General features: G+C 37.5%; 1 protein-coding gene across 3 annotated transcripts in view; it reads left to right on the forward strand.

Annotated features, from left to right (window-relative positions):
- The window catches only part of NEK5 (NIMA related kinase 5), a 114,747-nt gene that overhangs the window by 22,088 nt on the left and 68,962 nt on the right, over window positions 1-23,697 (forward strand). For all 3 annotated transcript variants that reach the window (XM_056794813.1, XM_007495380.3, XM_007495384.3), the window contains exons 5-8: window positions 2,441-2,524; window positions 2,607-2,677; window positions 3,568-3,654; window positions 20,387-20,441. In XM_056794813.1, the coding sequence (XP_056650791.1) occupies window positions 2,441-2,524; window positions 2,607-2,677; window positions 3,568-3,654; window positions 20,387-20,441 (297 nt within the window). The remainder of the gene's footprint in view (window positions 1-2,440; window positions 2,525-2,606; window positions 2,678-3,567; window positions 3,655-20,386; window positions 20,442-23,697) is intronic.

The raw sequence follows: 23,697 nt of genomic DNA on the forward strand, positions 1-23,697 counted from the left end.
AGCAGGTAGGTTGTTGTTCAGTTGTTTCAACCATCTCTGACTTTTTATGACCCCATTTGGGGTTTTCTGGGCAAAGATACTGGAGTGTTTTCCAATTTCCTTCTCTAGCTTATTTTCACAAGAGAAGAAATGGAGGCAAACAGGATTAAGTGACTTGTCCAGGGTCATACACCTAATAAGTGTCTGATGCCAGATTTTTAGTCACAAAGATGAGTCTTCCTGACTCCAGGCCCAGCATTCTATCTGCTGTGCCTTTTAACTGCCCAGCAGGTAAGTTATCAATAGTGAGTATCTGAGGGGAAAAAAAAACCATTTGCTTTTATTACTCCAAAACTATATTATTGGGAATGTGTCATTTGTGGGTGACCCCTCAAACTTGCATACAATGAATTAGTCAGCATTCTGGACAAATACAGTTCAGCCAAGAATCCATTCATAGTCATGGCTTTAGCGAGTCTCCCATAGATAATGGATTCATCTTGAATAAAAGATGTGATGACTTTCTCAGAACATCCTGCCTCTCCTCCCCCTGCCCAAGTCTGCATGTGCTATTAAGATAAATATTTACTTTCTTCTTAAGATCCAAATCCGGAAGCATTTAGAACAAAGCATTATAAATGCAACACATTAACTTTAACATTGACTTGGTTTTATTCCTTTTTCCCATTTGGGCAACTGCATTATAATAGTTCTGCAATTTTTTCTAGGGAGGGGAAAAAACCATCTTCTTGGAAAATGTCATTTTAGTTTCATTAGTTATTAAGAGAAGAGAGAGAGAGTGAGAAATAATGGTCTCCTTTCTCATCCCACTCTGGGCAGCCACATATTTCTTATACATATAGAGCTTTCATTGAAGTCCATTTGGGAGCTCTGGTCATGGAAAAGATATGTGCCTCTGTGGCGAGGAATGTGAATCAGACTCAGAATGATGGATGCTTAATGTTCTGGATTAAAGCACTCACAATAATATTGCCTTCATCTTTCCTGAGGTCTTTTTATTACATTTTACTATTTAAAACTATCATGGCTCCATACATTGCTTCCAGTTTTGTTGCTAAATATTTCAAATATGAATAAACAATCCATAGATATCAAACCATCATGAATTTATTCATTCTTCCTATGTTCACACAGGAGCATATTATTTCTGGATTTATGGAAAACATGTCTTCTCTTCCCCTCTGTGTGCTATTTCTCCTAGATTTATATGGCCGCCCTTCACTGCTAAAGTTTGGGCTACATTTCATCTTGATAAAAGATTCTCCAGAATTACAACTTAACATTTTTGTCTCTGGAGCATAGCTGCATATATTTCTCCCCTTTTCTATGTGGAATATGACAAAGAAGCAAGTAAATGCTTATGAATTAGTAAAATTTTAGTGTCATCTCTATAGATATGGACTGAATACTGAAAAGGACCCTGGATTTTATGGAAGGAAGTTGGCAAAATAGAATGAAAATAAGGTGTTAAAAAGTACAATTAAAAATAGATTCTAAAAACTCTTTTTATTAGTCTCCATATCTCCTCTTATCCCAAAAGGAAATATTACTGAGAGCATCATGGTTATCAGGGAAATTAAAACATAAGTGTGGTGCTCAGAATGTTATTAACATTCAAATATTATGCAAGAAAACAAATCTAGGAATAGGCTCATTCACTTCCTTGCCTCTAATCATTTATCTTTTAATTTTGTTGAATTCTCAATTTAATTCTATTGAATTCTTTTTTTTAAACCCTTACCTTCCATCTTGGAATCAATACTGTGTATTGGTTCTAAGATAGAAGAGTGGTAAGGGCTAGGCAATGGAGATCAAGTGACTTGCCCAGGGTCACACAGCTAGGCAGTGTCTGAGGCCAGATTTGAACCTAGGACCTCCTATCTCTAGGCCAGGCTCTCTATCTACTGAGCCACCAAGTTGCCCCCTCTATTGAATTCTTACTTAAAAGGCAAATAGGTGGCATAGTAGACATAGGACTAGACTGGAGTCAAGAAGACCTGAGTTCAAATCTATCTTCAGATATTTACTAGCCATGGGATCCTCAGTACATCACTTAACTTTTGCCTATCTCGGTTTTCTCATCTGTAAAATGAGGGGAAAGGGTAGAAATAGCATCTATCTTCCAGGATTGTTGTGAGGATCAAATGAGATAATAACTGTAAAGTGCTTAGCACAGTATCTGGTACAAAGTAAGTTCTATATAGATATTAGCAATTGCTGCTGCTGAACTCCTCTGACAAAGCTGTGTGGCCCTTCATGCCTCAGTTTAGCTTGTTAGAAAATCAATAGAATTAAAGACGAAAGTGATTATTTATATAAGTATATCTGATCTGTACAAAGGATATTCATGTAATTCCCTTTGTTTTTGCATCTTGTCACCAGGATATTTCACTGAAATTACAACTGTCAGATTGACAGAGTAACTTCTCTTTCTTTTTAGATTCTGGGTTGGTTTGTGCAGATCTCCCTGGGATTGAAACATATTCATGATAGGAAGATCTTACACAGAGACATAAAAACACAGGTAAATAATCCAGGGAAGGTAACTAAGAAAAACTGAATCTTTTTTCTTGATTTAACTCACTTGGCTTTTTGTTTTCTTATAGAACATTTTTCTTAGCAACAATGAGATGGTTGCAAAGCTTGGGGACTTTGGCATAGCAAGAGTATTGAACAAGTAAGTATCATTTAAATATATTTTATCTCCTACTCAAAATGACCAATATATATGGTTAGGTATGAAAACTACTGTTGTCTAATATTTAAGTATTCTTAGGTGACTCTCAAATCATGTCTTTATTTCTTACAGCACAATAGTATTCCATTGACTTCATATACCATAATTTGTTAAGTCATTCCTTAATTCACAGGACTTTGTCATTGTTCAGAGAACTACTCTAAAGTTTTGGGTTTTTTTTTTTTGCATAAAGGTCTTTTTCTTTTATCTCTTTGGGGTATATAGGCCTAATAGTGGTATTACTCAATCAAAAGGCAGGTACTTTTAAAATAACTTTGAAGGCATAATTCCTAATTGCTTTCCAGAATGGCCAGAATAATTCACAACTCCATCAATATAACTGTTTTCCCACAGCCCACCTCAAATTTTTCATTTTTTCTTTTCTCTTCCAGCTTTGTCAATATAATAAATATGAGATAGAATATTACACTAGCTTTAATTTGCATTTCCTTAATTATTAATTATTTGAAGCATTTTTTCACATAACTCTAAACAGATTGCATTTCTTCCCTTGAGAAATGCCTGTTCATATCCTTAGAATATATATTAATTGGAGAATACAACTTTAGTTTCAATAAGAATTGAATGAGATTCCTGTGATTTTGAGCAAGTAACTATCCTTCTCTCTGGGGCCTCAAGTTCAGCCTCAAAATTTAGAGAGGAAATGATAGTCATGAATTGTTTTCCATCTTTTTGTTATTTTCGAAGTAGTTTTGTTTCTTGTTCTAATAAAATATTTTTCTGTAATATGATGACTTTAGAATTTAGTCTTCCTTTCTTGTCTCCATAAGAATAAATTACTTTTATTATCTTATTCACAATATTTTTAGTACAATGGAACTTGCTCAGACGTGTGTTGGAACACCTTATTATCTGTCTCCAGAGATCTGTCAAAATAAGCCCTACAACAACAAAACGTGAGTTCTTGCTATTGACTGGCTCATTGACTCTGGCAAGTCTAGTTTAGAGAACTTTGTAGGAATTTGTGGCACTGTGTGCCATTTTGGCCTTGCTGTTTGATAATAACTTTGTACCTTAAAGTCTGATTATAACTTGTATCTTAATGGCCCCTTTGTGAAGATATATAAAAGGATTGAGTCCTTTTGATCTGAAAAGGTTGCATTTGTTATTTTTGCTCTTTTGCATCTGTTTGCCATGTTTTTATACCCTAGTACATGGTCAATCTTTGTGAATTTACCATGTGTTGCTGAAAAGAAGGTATATTCTTTTTTTGTCCCCATTTATTTTTCTCCACATATCTATTAACTCTAAATTTTCTAGATTTCATTCACATCTCTTATCTCTTTCTTATTTATTTTTTTGGTTTGATATATTTAGATCTGAGAGAGGAAGGTTCAGGTCTCCCACTAGTATAGTTTTACTATCTATTTCCTCATTGAGCTCCACCAGTTTCTCCTTTAGAAATTTGGATGCTAATCCATTTGGTGCATACATGTTGAGTACTGATATTTCCTCATTGTCTATACTGCCTTTTATCAGGATATAATTATCTTCCCTATCTCTTTTAACTAGATCTATTTTTACTTTGGCTTTGTCATATATCATGATTGCAATTCCTTCCTTCTTTTTCTCAGTTGATGCCCAATAGATTTTACTCCATCTGCTTACCTTTACCCTGTGTGTGTCTGCCTGCCTCATGTATATTTCTTTTTTTTTTTTTTAAACCCTTACCTTCCATCTTGGAGTCACTACTGTGTATTGTCTCTAAGGCAGAAGAGTGGTAAGGGCTAGGCAATGGAGGTTAAGTGATTTGCCCAGGGTCACACAACTAGGAAGTGTCTGAGGCCTTATTTGAACCTAGGAACTCCCATCTCTAGGTCTGACTCTCAATCCACTGAGCCACCCAGCTGCCTCCATGTGTATTTCTTGTAGACAATATATGGTAGGATTTTGGTTTCTAATCCACTCTGATATTTGCTTCCTTGAGTCCTTTTGAGAAAAGATGCCATCATAATCACTGAAGATCTTGTTATTATATGATTCTATATGGTAACTTTGGGAATTTTGCCATGGGATATCAACCTTGGCCACTGGGATTGATATTTGTGAATGGATTATTCTGAAGTTAGAGGACTTTATCAGTGCTTGTGATCAAGCAATCAAGCAACCCATAAACATTTATTAAGTATTGTAAATTTTAGATTTACTCCACCCTGCTTAGTCTAACAAAACAGGAATGTCTACACCCTCACGTAAGGATTAAGTGTTGAGAAGGATGGCCTATGACAGACATGTGCTAGCAAATGACAAATCAGAAACAACTGACAGACTGCCTGGGCTGTCTTAAGTCAAGCTTAAGCTACCATTGGTACATGTGAGATGCAGGAAGTGATGTAAAATACAGGCTATATATTTTGTGTCACTTCCTCTCTCGGGTGTCTTTTTGTTGAGAGGTAGCTCTGGCTCTTGTGGCAGAGAGGTGGCTTGTGGCAGCGTGCTGAGCATCTTGGCATCTTGGCATGGCTGCAGCTATTGTCTGGGTTTGGCAGTGAGCATCCTTGATACAGTAACTGGAAGAAACTTAATATCGTAGGTCAGGTGAAGCGTCTTCACTGAGCTCTCTCAGAGTTTAGGCTGATTCTTTTTTTTCCTTTAGTTTTCTTAAAAATGCCATCCTCCTAGGAGGCCCCTCATCTTGGAGGAGGCCTTGTGGCTGGAAGTTCTCTGAACTCCCCTTGGCTCAGGCTAGGCTGGTGTAACAGTTAAAATTTAGGGAGACTGAAGCAGGTAGAAATTATTTTCTCTCTGCAAGGAGTATTATATTTTTTAGAGGTTTATTAAAGGTTAAAGATTAAAGAAAATACAGAATAAGAAAAAACACGTGCCTAGGCCAGAGGCCTAGGCCAGATAACCTCACATCACGGAAGAGACACATCTGCTCCAAAACGGAAGTCCAAAAGAGCCCCAAAAATCTTTGCCACCAGGTTAAATACCTTCTCGATCTAGGCCCACCTGAGAATTTCCGTGAGATTACAAAGCATTTTGGGGAAGTGGAGCAAAGGCTTGTGGGGATTGTAGTCCTGTATTCGAGTCTATTTTTTACACTGGAGAAATCTTATACCCTTTTCCCTTTCTCTTCTTCTTAATTCCTTCCCTCTATATTAATTAAATCACCATAAAATTCCCAAACTGACTTGAGTATTTTTATTGGAATTTGAATTAATCCCTGGTGACCAACTAAATTTATATTTCAGTGAAATCCCCCTAAATTTACCACTTACAGTATCTACTATGTGCTAGGCACTGTACTATATTCTGGGGATGCAAAAAAGAAATGAAAGATAATCTCTGTTGTCAAGAAATTTACAATCTAGTAGAAGAGAAAATATGCTATCAGTTTATATACAAAGCAAACTATATACTGAATAAATAGGAGATAATTGATAAAAGGAAGGCACTAGAATTAGGAGGGGTCAAGGGAAACTTCTAGTAAAAAGAGGGATTTTAGTTGGGACTAAAGGAAGCCAAGGAGGTCAGTGGGCAGAGTGGAAATATTCCAGCTCTGCATTTGAATAACACACATACAGAGAAGTGATTTTGTTATTGCACACATTATAAATATAATCTATTTAATAATTATTATTATAGCTAGCATTTATATAATTTTAAGGTTTTTAAAGTACTTTACAAATTTTATTTGATCTTCATATGCCCTTGGGAAGTAGATGCTATTATCAACATTTTAAAAATGAGGAAACAAAAGGCAGGCAGAGGGTTAAATAAGTCCCCTCTACATGTCAAGTTGTTGCTTGTTCTAATGACTTTACTCATTCTGCGAAAATCCTCTGGCATAAGGGAGTTCTTCCTAGAGAACATAGGTTTCCCCTATTTACCCTTATTTTCTACAACTGGGCACACAGTGCCATACTCTCCCTGTGTAGATGCCACTGCTATCAATAGCTCAAGTCTTTGTCCATGTACCCAGTTAGTATCTAAGGAATAGATTTGTGTGGGCCAGCCAGAGGCATGGGGAAAACAACTCCTTCATAAATTTGGGTACTGAGAATATTAGGCAGAACAATGGAAATCAGTTCATTGCAAAGCTTTATTGTGAGTGATGAGAGAGAAAAAGAGAAAGAAAAAAAGAGAGGGGGAGAGAGAGAGAGAAGGGGGGGGATAGAGAAGGAGAGAGGGAGTGAGGGAGAGGGAGAGAGGGAGAGAAAGCACAAAAGGGTACCTGACATACTTCTCAGGCATAGTCAAACATACAGTATATATAAGGGAAGTGCTTCTTTGGGGAGCACCAAACATGAGTCCATGCAGTAGGAAGTGGGGTACTTTAGCAGGAAGGTGTACTCCAGAATCCTTGGTGCCTTGCAAATCTTTATCTCCATCTCTGAACTCCCCAAACCCTCCCTGTTTTGTTGACTTAAACTTCATTCCTCCTCAAACTTACCATTTCTTCTTAATATCCCGATCACCAAGAATTGAAATTTCAATTTTCTCCCTCTCTATATCCAGTCATTGGTCCTCTATTGATTGGTTTATTAGCAAAGTATCTCTAGTTATCTATTCCATCCTTGCTGTTCCTATTAACATTCTTGTTCCAACCTTCATGACCTTTCACCTAATCTATTAGAATAACATCCAAACTGTTCTTCCTGTCTTCTGCCTTCTGCTTCTTCAATCCAATTTTCTCATTGTTACTTGAATAATTTCCCTAGTTACAGGGGTTTGAATGTATCAGTACTTTGTTTAAGATCTTTCATGAGTCTCCAGAGTTCACTGAATAAAATATAGACCACTTATCTGTCATTTTAGGAACTCTACAACAGAGGGGTCACTTTTGAGTGTAGTCTAAGCCCAATTAAAATGTAATTGGGAATTATTTGACAAAAGAAATAAAAACACAATAAGACATAGATATGTTAATATATGGTTTTCTAAGTCAATATGCTGTTTGCAGAGATCTTTATGTATGGTTTAGTGGTGTTTCTCTTTGAGTGCCACCATAAGACTGTAAGTGTGACTCCTGCTTTCTTTTCTAGTATACACACTGCCTTGCTTCTACCGTATTCACTATTCTCCAATTTTGTCCTTGCTATTCCCACCTCAATACCTTTGTCCATACTGTCTTTATGCCTGGAAACATCTCTTACAACAATTAAAATTAAAAAAAATATTTTCTTTCCTTCAAAATTTAGTATGAGTGCCACTCCCTTCATGAAGTCACCCCTCATTTCTCTTTACTGACAGTGATTGGTCTTTCTGAGTCTCAAAACAGGGATTGTATCTTTCCAATGAAATGATCAAATTCTATCTTAACTCCAAGCTTCAATCAAACTGTGATCTCAGATATTCCCTCCACTGATACAATCAATCACCTACTGTGTGCCAGGCATGGTTTAAGTGCTAAGTAAACAAAAAGAAAGAAAAAATAGAATCCCAGCCTGCAAGGAGTTTATAATCTAATGGGGGAGACATGCAAATAAATACAAAGCACGCTATATACAAGATAATTAGAAAAAAATAAAGAGAGAGAAGACTAGAATTTTTAAAAGTACAGATACCTTCTTTTTCTGGTCAACTTTTATATATGTTTTTCCTTAAGTAACCCATTTCCTCTAGACCTTCTGATATTACTTGGTAAAGAGCTTGTGGGCTTCCCATTGTAGTCTGTTTATTTATCTCTCTTCCTCTTTTAGACTACAAACACTTTGTGATTAAGGACTGCCATTTTTCATCTTTGTGTCCCCAAAGTCTAACATGATATATTGTATGTATTAGGCACTTAATGAGTATTTGTTGAATTGAATTAAATCCTCATTTTGGGTAGAATTGGTGCTGTGCTTTCATCATTTTATATATATAGGATTCCCAGTGAGGGGACTACTTCTATTATTCTAAACTTGTACTTGGTCTGCAGTTAATAGCCTGAGGGAGTTATCTGGACAGAGATGTTCATTGATTTGCCCAACATCATACAAGCCAGTATAGCACATGCACTGGGGGTCACTCTCTTTACTGTTACATGGATTAGCAAGCTGGATCCCCAGTGTTTCTCTTCTCAGAGTTCTAGAGGTCACTCTGAAGTGTTGGTGGTGGTTTTTCTAATAATATATTTTCATGAGCCCTTACTTAACCCTATTGATTATCACTTGATATCCATTAGCCTGCCAGAATTCATTAATTTTTAGAAACGACTATTTATTAAGATGGTATAGTAAAAGAATTATACCCCAAATGTATGGGACACATGATTCCTACAAGTGAAAACAGATTTCAGGGGAAAGTGAGATCAAACTTGCATCACATGTGGCAAAGAGTATAACTCACAGCTCATGGAAGTCCTTTTCTTCCTTACTTGGGGGTATCATGAAATTCCTATTAAGTGTGGTTTAGTTTCTTCTGGGTTCCATGTCAAGTACTGAAACTGCTTTTCTCTCTCTCTCTCTCTCTCTCTCTCTCTCTCTCTCTCTCTCTCTCTCTCTCTCTCTCTCTCTCTCTCTCTCTCTCTCCTCTGCCTCTCTTCCCCCCCTCTGTCTCTCTCCCCTCTCCCTCCCTTCACTCTCTCTCTCCCCCTCCCAGTCTCTGTCTCGTTTGTCTTCTATTCCTGATGTAGACAGTGCCTTCATTCTTTCTATTTTCATTTTGCCCTCTTCCAAGAGTTATAGGTTTTTTTTTAAAAACAATTTCTTGAAATATGTTGTCTAAGCTCCTTTAAAAAAATATTATTACTTTCAGGGAGTCCAGTGATTCTTACATTTTTTCTTTTAAATATTTTATTTCCTCTAAATGATGTGTAAAAATGGTATGTTTTTAACATTAATTAAAAAAAAATTGAGTCTCAGATTCTCTCTTTCCCTTCCCTTTCCCCTCCTTGAGATGGCAAGCAATTTGATATAGGTTATATAGGTGCAGTTATGTAAAAACATTTCCATATTAGTCAGTTTGTGGAAGAACATTCAAACAGCAAAAAAAAAAAAAGAGTGAAAAATAGTATTCTTCAGGTTGCATTTATACTCCATCAGTCTCTGGAGGTAGATGGTATTTTTCATCATGAGTCTTTGGGAATTACCTTGGATTATTGTACTGTTGAGAATACCTAAATCATTCATAGCTGTTCATTTTACAAAATTGCTCCCACTGTGTACAATGTTCTTCTGGTTCTGTTCACTTTACTTTGTATCAGTTCATGCAAGTCTTTGCAGGTTTTTCAGAACTTTTCTTGCTCATAAATTTTTTCACATAGAAATTAATTTGCATAGGCAATAAGGATTATGGGTTGGATTCAAATCTAAATACAGTGTTCTTTCTATATACAACTTCCCTTATATTTTGAAAATACTAAAGGATTCACACATATCTCAGCAAAGATCAAGTTAGCTACCTTGATTTAGGGTTAGATTTCTCATTCCACAATCATTCCTTTCATATGTTGTGAATGCCTACATTGCCTGCTACTCATATTTCTATTGCTGCCATATTATATGAAACTTGCGATTGAGTTATTACAATGAGCAGTGGTATCAGGAACTGATAGTGTAGTAGACTTTTTGAGTATTTGAGCATAGAAATAGATAATGCTATTTTTGTAATTAGTTCGTTGCTATAACTAAATACCATACATTTATAAATTTAAAGAATTATAACCCTTTGCTATAACACTTAAAGTATTCTGCATTTAATTTAGCTATGTTTCCATTGTACTGCGTAAGTAAGTATTCTTCATAATGTTCCTCTAAGATATGACATTATGCTTTGTGAAATTAATCTCTTTCTGGATAGGACCGATCTATATAACAGTTTGAGTATCTTCTACATTATGTGAATTAAAAGCTTTTTGGCCTATTCCCTAAAAATATAATAGTGCTATTAAGTCAAAAGGGAAAAAAAAAGAATAACCCTTGAGCCTTATAGAGCCTGCACTGTTTAAGGAATTGGGTCTGTGACAGAACCTTGCATGTGAGTCTTGGTAATTAATATTATTTGGTGATGGTTGTATAATACAAGTTCTTTTCAAACAGAATATTGTCTATAATAATACTGGCTCAACTGAGGACCAAAAAGATACTAAAGCCAAGGGAGGACCAAGTAGTCATGGTGGCTTGCAACTAATTGACTTTTCTTGTCTTGAGCACAAGAACTGCTCCATGCTGGGCCCTTGTTAGGCTCTGCCTTGCATTCAGCCAAGGAAGAAGGGAAGAATGAAGAAAAAGAGAGCTAGTAAAAGAAAGGAAAACAAGGGGAAAGTATGAGGAAGATGAAAGTAGAGAGAAAGAAAAGAGAAAATAAAGGAATCATGGAGTTTGGAGAATGAGGGAGAAAGGCTGCAAATATTGGGTAGAAGAATGTTGGGCAAATAGGAGAGGAGTTGCAAAAAACTACATATTTTCATTTTATTTTATTCTTTATGTACTTTCCTCCCACTTGCTACAACTGAGATGTTGAATTCTTGGTCATTTTCACCACCAGATATTTGATTTTTTTTTTTGATCAGATTGATTGAATTGCCTGTCAATATTATGATGCCACTGTGTTTGAAATTGCCCAACCAACATGTCTCTACCTGGACCTATAGGAATTATAATGCAGACCTACACTGAAACTAATAATATAGCTATTAAATGAATAGGATATAGATCAATTTCATTGTTCAAACTGTTACTTAATTCTGTAGTCATATGACATTTAAAAATGAAGTAAGAGCATTTTAAAGGCACTATGAAGTACATACATCATTAAGTTGAAAGACAGATTCTCTGCTATAACAAAGGCTGTGTTTAATTTGGCAAACAAAAGAAAAATGAAAATATCATTCTTGACTGTGTCCATTGTATTTTTTAAAAAACCCTTACCTTCTGTCTTAGAATTTATAATAAATATTGATTCCAAGACAGAAGAGGGATCAGGACTAGACAACTGGGGTTAAGTGCTCAGCTTGCACAGCTAGGAAGTGCCTGAAGTCATATTTGAACCCAGCTCCTCCTGACTCTAAGTCTGGCTCTCTAATCATTGAGCCACCTAGCTGACTTATGTTCATTGTATTTCATAAGTAATTATCTTCCATAATGATTCTTTAAGTCAGAGGTGAGTCCATGGACTCCCAAGGGTTCCTGGATAGATTTTAGGGGTCTGTCAAGTTGGGTGTGAACAAATTTCATTATTATTTTCATTGACCTCTAACTGATATTTAATATTTCCTTCATTGATGAATGTAGGCAACAAACATTATTTTGAGAGGAATCCATAAGCTTCACCAGACGGTCAAAGGGGTTCATGACACAAAAAAGGTTAAGAATGTTAGCTCTAAGCCAGACATTATACTTTGTGAAATCAAGACAAGACAACAAGCATTTATTAAATACCCAGGCATTTGTGCTAAACACAGGGGACACAAAGAAAGTGAAAAGCACAAAAGGAGTACCTGCCTTCAAAGGGTTCATATTCTACTTGGTTGAACAATGTAAATAAAAATATATTCATAGAAGAAAGGAACCTTAATATTCCATTTGCTTCTTGATGCATTTGAAAATAATATTGTGCTATGAAGTCCGTGTCAACCAGGCTTAGGTATTCTTAATGAATCCTTTTCTACTACCTGAGATAACTTTTTATAAAATTCATAGGTTCTCTATAAAGGAGTAAGGCCCACTTTAAAATATTTCATTCATAGCCATTTTTCTTCTATCTTGGCTTTCTAAAAGTGAACTAGTGATTATTTATTGGATAAAATCACAAATTACTTCATCCTTTTAAATTATCTCCCCAATAAGAGTCACCTTTGGAAGCCAGTTATAGGATTTCAGCTTTGAAAATGGCTATTTATAATTCAGGCTGCCTTTTTGCTGCTAACAAGTTGCAAAGATGTTCTTTACAGCCACCATCTGTGAATCTTAAAATTTCTCAAACTCTACCTTAAAACATTTGGTTAAGGCTATTCCCATTTAAATAATGGAGGTACTTGGTCAGGAATGCATTGAGAACTTAACCTTACTCCACCCATATTTAGGCATACCTTAAGGAGAAGATAAAGTTGTATAACTCCTTACTGAACAATGAAAAAGTACTTAACCCATACTTATAGTGAGGCAAAATCCCTTAAGCTATGTCTATTTTTAGATCTAATACAAAAGGGTGCTAAGTTCCTATGAAGGTCAAATTAATCACTAAAAGGTCAGGCAACTTGCAAGGGACAACCTTAGCAAAGAGATGTGAAATACTCAGAAGATATAATCTACCCAGAGAAGGTGATAACAAGATGTGAATTAAGAATGGTCAGTTCTTTGGAAAACATCTACTGTGATTGGTAGATGTGAAAACTTAGGGGAGGTGACATAGGAGAAAATTCTCTTTAAAAGGAGGTCAGAAGCTGAGAGCTGGGATCTCTCTCTCAGTGGAGAGTTCAGAATAGGTCAGCTTAGGCAGCTGAACTGGAGGGTCTCTCTGGATACTAGAGTTTTGCTTGGGACAATCTTGTGGTGAGTGATTAAAGACTGACTTAGTTTTCTCTCTTAAAAGAAAGGCCTAGACCATTGGCCTAGGCTCTAGCCTTCCTATTATTTCCTCTTACTCTATCTCTTTCCCTTTCTTTATTTCCTTCATTCGTATTAATTAAAATCTCCATAAAACCCAGCTGACTTGGGTATTTCATATTTGGGAATTTTTCCCATGGCGACCACTTATTTTTTATTTAAGTCAAGACACTAAAAATTATTTTTATGCTTTTGGCAATTCAAAGTCTTGAACCCATATTTTCGCGGTCACAGTTTATGGCAACCACTCTTTTGTCTGTAACACATCTCCATTATTATTAAGTTTAGGTAAAACTAAGTAAAGTAAGGTGAAAAATGATGAGTAGTAATTTCAGTGAACAGTTATCAATGTAGTAGTCATTTAGTTGAAATGATAATAAAATTTTAGCCCCTAGAACTCTGTTCTGAGTTGAAAATCCAGCATTCTGAATCTCAGAGATACAATATAAGAACCTAAGTAGCCAAATTTGAGAATAAATGGTGCAAAGTCTCAATTTGAAACTAAAAGGTTGGGGAGATGAACAAGGTAGAAGAATATGTAAAGCACTATATAAAGAATTATAATAGATCTAGAGCTGTCCAAAAATCCAAGCTAAGAAGATAACTTTATCAATTGTAAGCAGAGACTTAAAGGGGGAAAAATGAATTTTCTATAAGGACTATATAAATACCTAGAAGAAATGAAGCAAAAGATAAAAGTTCTGGAAGAATGTGAAAGAGAATAAGTAGCTTAGCGCAGAAAGTGTTATCTTTATCAAAGTAAAAGACTCCTTGAAAATTAGAAAAGCCTAAATGGGGAATATCTAGGTGGCTCAATATATTAAGAACCAGACCCAGAGATGGGAGGACCTGGGTTCAAATCTAGCCTCAGATGCTTCCTAGCTGTGTAACGCTGATCATATCACTTAATTCCATTACCTAATCCTTACCATTCTTCTGCCTTGGAACTAATACATAGTAGAGATTCTAATACAGAAGTTAATTTTTTTTTAAAGAATAACCTACATGGAAATCAGTGACTCCATGAAAAAGCAAGTTTTAGAACAAAATAAAAAGAATGGAAATAGAAGAAAATGTAAGTTCTTTGCATAAAAAATAACTGACCAGGAAAACAAGTCATGGAGATATAATCTAAGTTGGACTATCTAGAATTTATGACTTAAAAAATAAAAGACTATAGTTTCAGAAATCACAAATTAAGCCATTCCAGATATATTAGAACCAGAAGGCAAAGCAAAAATATAAAGAATCTTCTTGGCACCTCCTGAAAAGTATTTCAAAAGAAAAAGTCCTAGGAATGTTGTAGCCAAAATCCAGACATTGCACATAAAAAAATACTGCAAGTATCTAGAAAGAAAGTATTCAAGCACCAAAGAATCACAGTCATAATGATGAAAGATCTGGCAGCTTCTACTATAAATGAGAGGAGACCTTGGAATAGAATATTTCAAAAGGCAACTTAGAAGTGAATATCATCCTATAGTGGGAAAAATGATATTTAATGTAATAGGGGGCTTTCAATAATTCTTGTTGAAATGAGCAGAGCTGAGTAGGATCTTATAAATACTAACATAAGAATCAAGAAAAAAATAAAAGAGAAATTTATTGGAACAGTTGAAAATAGCTATATGATGTTGAAGGGTTAACATTTAATAGGGAGAAAAATGACCAAGGGTTTTTTCAGATTCTTCATGTCTTCAAAATATATTGAAGGGCATAAATAACAAAATCAGAGGACCTGGGCATGGATTGGTTCTCGTCTGAAGATTTTAAGAGGAGAAAGAAAAAGGAAGATAAAAAGAATACATTAATGTAGAAAGGAGGAAGAAGAGGATACAATTTGCTATTTCTCATAATCAAGTGTGTAAGAAGGAAACATGGAGGGAAGGCAGTGCACAACAGAAGTTCACTCATCTGAGTTGTGAAGATTAAATTTAACTCTCCCCTGATTTTGAAAATGAAATTAATTAACTCTCCTCTGATTGTCAAAATTAAATTAATTCTCCTGCCCATTTTTAGATTTAATCACCAAAAGTGTAAACACCCTACTTAAAGCTGAGTGGGGAGATCTGCCCATTTTTAGATTTAATCACCAAAGGTGTAAACACACCATTCACACTTGAGTGGGGGAGGTCTGTGACCCACATGTGCAATAGTGGGTGACAAATCAGAATTAAACTGACTGTCCCTGGGCAGTCCTAAAGCAAAGCTTCAACTGTGAGTGGTAGACCTAAAATTAGGAGAAGACACAGGAAATGACACAAAAGAAAGTGTCTTTAAAAGGGAGTTACAACTTCCTGAATGGAGTTCTGCTTGGAGTTGAACTTCTGGTGAAAGAGAGTTCTTCATTCTTTAGTTGAGACTGGAGAAGAATCTGCTGACTGGACCCAAGACCCTGTTCAGGGTGAGGCTGTTCTAAAATCTCTTCCTTTTGGACTGAGAGAGCCTGGTGAAGGAAGGCTATGCATACACAGAATCAGACATACACAGACTTTGGGAAATGGGTGGTAATAATATGGGGGAAGGTTAAGAGAAGGATGATGCTAGGGAGATATTTTAAGCAAAATAAAACTCTTGATCTTTGAAGGGATATTAGAAGGAAAAGGGAAAAAGACAAGCAAAAAAGGGAAGATAAGACAGGGTTGAGTGAAGGCATTAATAGGAAAATAAATGTCTGAATGTAAGACTTTAAAATTAGGTTTTTATACTAATATGAGAATTATAAGGTAATATTGTAGTTGCTGATTTAAAATGTTATAACTCAAGTCAAAATGACTTTTAGTAGCATTTCTTTACAAAGAGGTGGAAAGAGTGAAAGTAGAAAAATGTAAGAAGAGGGTAGAGAAAACCTAGCTTATTACACTAAATGTTGCTCTGGTGTCCAGCTCACCCCTAGCAGGGCTCCTTAACCCTTAGCCAGAGGACCTGGTAGTGTCTTATGCAAGGAAGGCCTCTCAGGAACTAATCTTTTCAGAAGTCAGGAAAAGAAGGCCAGCTACTCATTCACCCAAGATGAAACCCAAAGGAGAAGATCCAGGAGCAGTCCTCCAGGAAAGCAGTCCAAGAGCCAAAGGCAAGGTCCAAGCCAAAGGTCAAGTCCAAAGCCACTTCCAAAAGCCAAGTCACTAGGAGAAGCTCCAAGCTGAAGATCCAAGCTGAAGGTTCCCTGGACAGGAAGTTCATGACTTTTGATAGTCCTTTTTCCATGTCACTTCCCATGCTTCCTCTCTTCACAGGGGCCAATCACAGCTTCCAAATTGCCTAGCACTGCCCAAGGGGGCAGTGTCTATGGAATCCACCTCTCATCCTCTGAGGGTGTAAACTCTTATCAAAGGATTCACAAGTTTCTGATCTAGGCAGAGAGAGACCTTTGGGAGGGCTTCTGGAATTAATCTGAGAAGAAATTAACTTTCATTGGTGGTTTTGAGTAATTGGAAGAAGAAAGAAGATTTAATAGTTGTCCTCCATCTCTCTGGCTGTCTCTGAATCACTGTTGTGACAGGGCTGACAGTTCCCTAAACCCTCCTAATTCTCCTTATAGAGTAGGGACACCACTATTCCTCTCACCGCAATCCCCATCCTGTTGTTCCAAATAAACCCCTTACTTGAGAAAAGCAGAGTGAAGAATATTTCCCTGAAATCTCATAGTTCCCCTGAGTTTCTTAGAAGGTGGCTAAAACCAGGGGAGGGGAAAAGAAGGCAGAAGGGCATGGATGGTTAAGGGAGGAGAAGGGTAGGAAATATCTTGACTTATTAGCCATTAGTGACCAATAGGCAACCCCAGAGTACTCCAGAGTACTTCCCTCTAGCAGCATCTCTCTATCTCTGAAGACATATTTCTATCTCCATTTCAAATAGGCTTCCTGAGGTTCCCCTAGCATCTCTCTAGTCACTGCCAGAGTGTAACCATTTACCACAACCAGAATTAGTTCCACACAGATTATATACTTTATTACACCTCCCCCCACTGAGTTCTGGGTGTGCCATGTCCCCCACCACTTACTCCACCTAGGGGAGGGAGGAAGCACTCCCAATGGACTGCTGGGTGGGGGTTTAGGGGGTGGGGGGTGGGGGGTGATGTAGTCAGGAGAGGGAGAAGTGAGAGGCACAAGCATTCTGCTTCCCCCTAGTTAAGTGAGCTATCATTCCCTCAAACCAAACCTAGAAAAAAAAGAGCAAAAAAGCTCCAGCTTACAAAAAAAAAACAACAACCTTATTTATAGGAAAATATCACCCTCAGGTTAAATGGCATCACCCTGACACATTTACCCCATCATGTTTCAGCCTTCCTTAAGCGGATACCCTCCAAATTAACCTTTTTAGCAGATAGTTAAAGGTTGAAGTCAGGTTTTAATCTGGATGCAGGGCTGATTGATAGCCACTATTGTGTTTTCCAGAGCTTCTAGCCTACCTGTTTTCCCTCAGGCTGGCACGCCTTTAAATGCAAATTGAACAAGCTAATAAGAAGTGAGGGGAAGAAGAATGCAAATTAAACCCAAATTTGCTTGTGGAAGAAACTGGGGAAGGGAGCTGTAGATCAGGAAAGATGGGGTTCATAAAACTTATTCCTAAACCATTAGACTTTGGTTTTCAATATTTTAAAAGTAAAAACTCAAAAGACACATCCCCAAATCCCAAAAATACTTTGTATAGTAAAGACATCAGTTGTTTCTGTCTCACTCAGGCCAGGTAATGAAGAGACCTTTGTATTCTGAAAGGAGTGGGGCAGTCTTGTCCTGCAAGGGATGTTGTCTGGAAGAGACCTGCTTACTACCTCCTCCTGGGGAGAGGGTGAAGGGAGGAGCCCAGCTGCATTTCCCTCTGGCTTTCTAGTGAGGAATTCTGGGGAACTCTGTGCTGCTGGGATGGGTGCACTGGGTCCTTGGCATGTGTGCTCACAGATAGGTCTCTGGGTGACATCCCTGACACATGTGCCATAGGTTCACCATCACGGGTCTTGGCAGTCTGTCTTCCTTCACATAGTACTAGTGAATTGAATTAGAGAATAGAAGCTCATTTTTCTATTCAGCTTTTTTTTTCCTTTTCATAAAAATAAACTCATCCATGATTGTGAATTTCAAAACTACTCAACCCTGTTCAAACCATTCTTTAGAGGATGGGATTTGGCTATTTCCTGATCAATAACAATGGAGATACTTGGAATGACAGAATCAGGTATGGAAAAGAAGACTGAGCACAAGTCTACTACTGTAAAGTATGTAGCTGTGCTAGGAATAGAAGAAATACTAGTATTGATATTGGAAACTATGGAGTGTCTCTTTATAATGTGATTGTTCACAGCCCTCAAATCCTGCATGAATCTATAGAGGTGTTTGCCATCAGGCCCTCGTTTTGTTTTTTTAACAGGCAGGATGGGCGTGTTGTATTCAGATTTACAAGGAATTATTATTCCCTGTGCAATTAATGAGTTAATTACTGGGGTAATTCCCTCAATTGCCTCTTTTGAGATAGGATACTGAGGAATGGAAGGAGGTGGGATAGATTTAGTTTTTATCTGCACAGGAACAGCCGACTTAAGTAAGCCTACATTGGAAGAAGATGTGCCCCAAAGAGACTCTGGTATATCTTCAGGTATTGCAAAGGTGGGATGCTCTTTTTTCTCCCGACTCTCTGAGAGAATTACAGGGAGTAAATTTAAAGATTCCTCTAGTACTTCCAATGATAAAGAACCATCTGGGGAGCAGGTTATTGTGGCTCTGAGTTTGCATAGAAGGTCCCTCCCCAGCAAATTTAAAGGGGAATCAGGCATCAAAAGGAAGGAATGCTGTACCTCTAGGGGGTCCTACAGACACCATTCTAGGAGGAAATCTTTTAACTCTTTGGGTTATTCCTGATACTCCCATTACATTCTCTGAGCCAACAGAATAACATTGTAAATCAGGTGTTCTCTTTAATACAGACCAGGAAGCTCCAGTGTCTAATAGACAATCATAATAGGTGTTAACCACCTTTAAAGTAACATGGGGTTCATTAGTATGGGGGGGTAGTGGAGAGGGACAACGGGTAGTAGGACATCAGGGTCTTGGAAACTACAATCTCCACCCTACTCAGGGTAAAAGGATTTAGGAAGGGCTGCAGCAAAGCTCAAGATTTAATTATTTGAGAATATGACCTTCAACAGACATGTGCAAAGGGGACAGACCTCTGGGTGGTCCTGGGTTAAGCTAGAGCCACCATTGGCACAGGGGAGACACAGGAAATGAGGTAGAGGACAGCTGAGGAGTCTGGGGACTTCCTGTGTGGAGGAAAGGAGATAGTTGGAGCCTGGTGCTAGAAGTGGAGGCGCTCAGACTGTTTCTCCATTTTGGTCATGTGAGTGATAGGGACTGATCTCTTTTCTTTGCCTTGGCTATCCAAGGCCTTGGGCCTTTGGCCCAGCCTAAGCAGAGTGGGTATTTAAGCCCTATTCCCTTCTCTCCCCTTTCTCTCTCTCTCTCTAATACATTTCTTCCTCCTGTTAGTAATTTAAAAAAACTCCATAAAAGGTTGACTGCTGACTTGAGTTTTCATTTAGGAATTACATAGCTGAATTCCTTGGCGACCTTAAATTAATATATATCAGTCTTTTAAAGTGATTTCCATATCACAGTATAAATATTCATTTGATCAGTAAATATTCTATGAAAATTATTATACAATTAAAGCAAGATTTAGAGAAATATAACCACATAATCAGGTAAGTTTCCTAGTAATCTTTTATCTTCTAAAATCCTGCTTAATTTAATGCAGATCTTCTTTAGGCTTGATTAGAACAAATCTGTTTAATTTCAGCAAATACAAAATTTAAAATGAAAATTAAAGCCTCAAGTTGTTTCAAAACCCTTCTGGTTCTAGATGTACAGAACCATCAAATTGGTAGCAAATTTTACATACTTTTCCAATGCTAACATTCCAGCAAACTAATAGAAGTAATTCTATTTTATTATCACTTACATCTCATAGAATTTGCCTCAGTTTTCTTTTGAGCAAGAATATTTTTCACATACCTCTAATGTATGTGAAAACACTTTGAAAAACTCTTAAAGGGCTTTGCATAGGGAAGCCATTTACTTTTATTATTTCAATTGTTGAAACATTTAGAAAAGATTAAATATACATTCTTGGTATTTAAATTTTATCTTATTTTTCACAGGGATATTTGGTCTCTTGGCTGTGTCTTATATGAGCTATGCACATTAAGGCATCCTGTAAGTATCAGATTAATCTTAAACTACTGAAGAAATAAAAATAATATTAACTGTGAAAAGGAAAGTGTTGCAGTCTTTTTAACAAGAATAAAAACTCACATTTATATAGAAAGGAAGGCAGGAAATAAACATACTAAGTGTTTATTATGCCAGGCACTGGGTTATACAAATATAAAGAAGCTGTGGGGCATGATTTTGAAGTTCAGAAAGTCTCATTGAATGGGCAAGGAGAATGAAGGCAAACTTAAGTGGATCCTTCCACAAAATGTAGCTCCTGGGGGCAGCTGGGTGGCTAAGTGGATTGAGAGTCAGGCCTAGAGACAAGAGGTCCTGGGTTCAAATTTGGCCTCAGACATTTCCTAGCTGTGTGAACCTGAGCAAGTCACTTAACCTCCATTGCCTAGCCCTTACTACTCTTCTGCCTTGGAACCAATACACAGCATTGATTCTAAGATGGAAGGTAAGGGGTTGAGAGGGAGGGGGCACCCCATGGAACTCACTATTGGGAGAAGACTGTGTGTACTTTGTACAATGATGTTCCAGGGTAAGCAGGCTGCAGGGATGGCAGTTGTCCCAGGCACTGAGGGATAGAGCAGGATGAGTCAACCATAACAAAGGCTCCATCTGGTTTTGAAGTGCAGGGACAGGATTGGGAAGAGAATGAAGGTTGACTGGCCTGAGCTCTTCCACAAAATGGAAGTTTCAGGAGAAACTTACTCATGGGAAAAGGAAATGAGCACATTTATATAGTGCTTTAAAGTTTCCTCACAACAATCCTACATAGGAGTACAGGGAATATCCCCATTTTCCATATAAGGAAAATGGGGCTAATGGTGGTAGATTTTTAGGTTATAGATGCCATGTTCTGAGTTGCCCAAGTTATGAAATAGCACCAACTGAGAGGACAGAATCCCTGTGGAGTAGGCAAAGCTGCCTTCTAGCGCTTATGATGGAGTGCACTGAGAGCAGAGGGGGAAGAGATTGGCTGTGGAGTCTGATGACCTGGCTTCAGATCTTCTCTCTGAGGTTTTTTTCTACCCATGAAATCTTGTTCAAGCTACTTGACTTCCCTGTTTCAATGGCAAAATGAGGGGCCTCTGAGGTCTCTTTCAGCTTGAGATCTGTGCAAGGGGCAGGAAAGAATAAGCATTTACATAGTACTCACTGTGTGCCAGGTCTGTACTTTTAAAAAGTATCTCATTTGATCTTTCTAAAAACCCTGGAAGGTAGATGTTTTTATTAACCCCATTTATAGTTAAGGAAACAGACAAATAGAGGGGAAAGTGACTTGCCTAGGGACACACAGTTGGTAAACCTCTGAAATTTGAATTCAGATCTTTTCAGAATCCAGACCTAGAGCCATCTAGCTTCTTAAATGGTACAATTTGAGAGTGCAGAGAATGGAGAAAATGTGGAATCCGAAGTGATTATTTAACACTTTTATGGGAGTGAAGAAATAGTCCTAAATTAGTAGGTGCTGAGGGGGTCTCTGGAGAGTTCTGGAATGTGGGGAGAGTGGCTTCAGACATGATAGGGAGAGAGCTAGGTGGTACCATTTCTTTGTTTTCTAAGAATGGATGTATATGGACTCCTAGTTCTGATCCCCGCAGAACCATATATAATCCTTTGTGGAAACTGGGATCCCACATCTCTGGCAGGTAGAAATAATCTGATGGACATAATTCTGGGACCCCCTCATTTGTGTTGTTAAGGATTAACTTTTTTGGGGGTAGAAGTTTGAACAAAAGCCAGTGAGCAATTTATTAAATGTAACACACTTAGTTTAATATTAGGAAATATAAATAGGAAATAGGAAGGGGGAAAGTGAAAGTAATCTTACAATAGATTGTAACTATATCCCAGATCCCAATCCTAAATAAATTTCTTTAAAAAATCCTACATCTATCTGACTCAGAGGATAGTATATTCTGCTAGGCTAAAACCCTCACCTACTCTCCTACTGTATCTAATAATTTAACCACTATCTATCTACTGTATCTACCCAGGTTATTAATAATCAATAAGGCTATTAAGGCCTTAATTCTATTCTTTGTCTCCAACCAGAGAGAGTGCTAGAAGCACACCCTCCTCCAGAGACCCAAAGACAAAAAGCCCTTTCTGAGAGTCCACAACTAACTAACTACTCTTGGCCACACCCTTCTAACTGTCACTAACTGACAAACTGTACAGCAGGGGGTCTCTTACTGAAAAATATTTTTGTTCCTTTTCCTCTTAAGTATAAAAAAGGGGAAATTAATAAAAACTCTCTTAACACCGTCCAGGAAGAATGCAAGCTTGGTAAGTGATGCAGAGCTCAACCAAATCCCGCATCTAGAGGGTGTGTGTGTGTGTGGTAACTTTCTCTGTCTAGTCCAAAGCTCTGAACCAGCTAGGCATTGTACAAAATTAGAATATATTTATTGCTGAAGAAAAAGCACAGAGTGGAGCAATATTAAAACAAGAAGAATATGAAGGAACTGTGTTGTTATCTCTGGTGAACTCATAATTAGTGTAGCCCAGGGGGCAGCTGAGTAAATGCAGTAGAAGAAATCCTGGATTCAAATACGACCTCAGGTGCAGGCCCTTTTGTCTAGCCCTGACTACTCTTCTGCCTTAGAACCAATACACAGGATTGATTCTAAGATGGAAGGTAAGGGTTTAAAAAAAATCATTAGCATAGCCCCTGTTGAGAGTCTGATGCCGGCATGGCCACTGCCACTTGAAACATGAATATCCTGGGAAGGGTTCAGAAGAAATCAGATTCAACAAACTTTAGTAAGTGACTACTGTGCAAAATAATGGATGAGCAAAGAAGAAACTGCAGCCCTGTCTGTCCTCCAGGGCTTCATTTCTGTTGCACAGGCACAGTACTTACCTAGATCAGCCTCCTACAAGCTCCTCTGAGATACACGTTTCTATCTTGATAATCAGCTTCAATCATTTAGAACAATGCCAGGTATTTATGCGTATGTTTCCAGAGAGTGAGTTAGGCAGTGGGGCAAGTCCATAACTTCACAAAAGAGCTTCATTATTTGGTTAGAAATATTAAGTTCCATAATGGCACACACAAACATTTGTGTCTGCACATCATAGAGATAGAGTAACACACAAAATCAGCCATCTTAGCTGAAGGAAACATGAATTTGGAAGGAATTTCAGCTAACATCTGACATTCTGACCTCAGTGTTTTTGTGCAAACCACCTTCCTGGGCCTCCAATAAACTTCATCCTCATTTCTGCCTCTCAAACTCCTCTT

The sequence above is a fragment of the Monodelphis domestica genome, chromosome 4, assembly GCF_027887165.1.
Source record: "Monodelphis domestica isolate mMonDom1 chromosome 4, mMonDom1.pri, whole genome shotgun sequence".
Lineage (NCBI taxonomy): Eukaryota > Metazoa > Chordata > Mammalia > Didelphimorphia > Didelphidae > Monodelphis > Monodelphis domestica.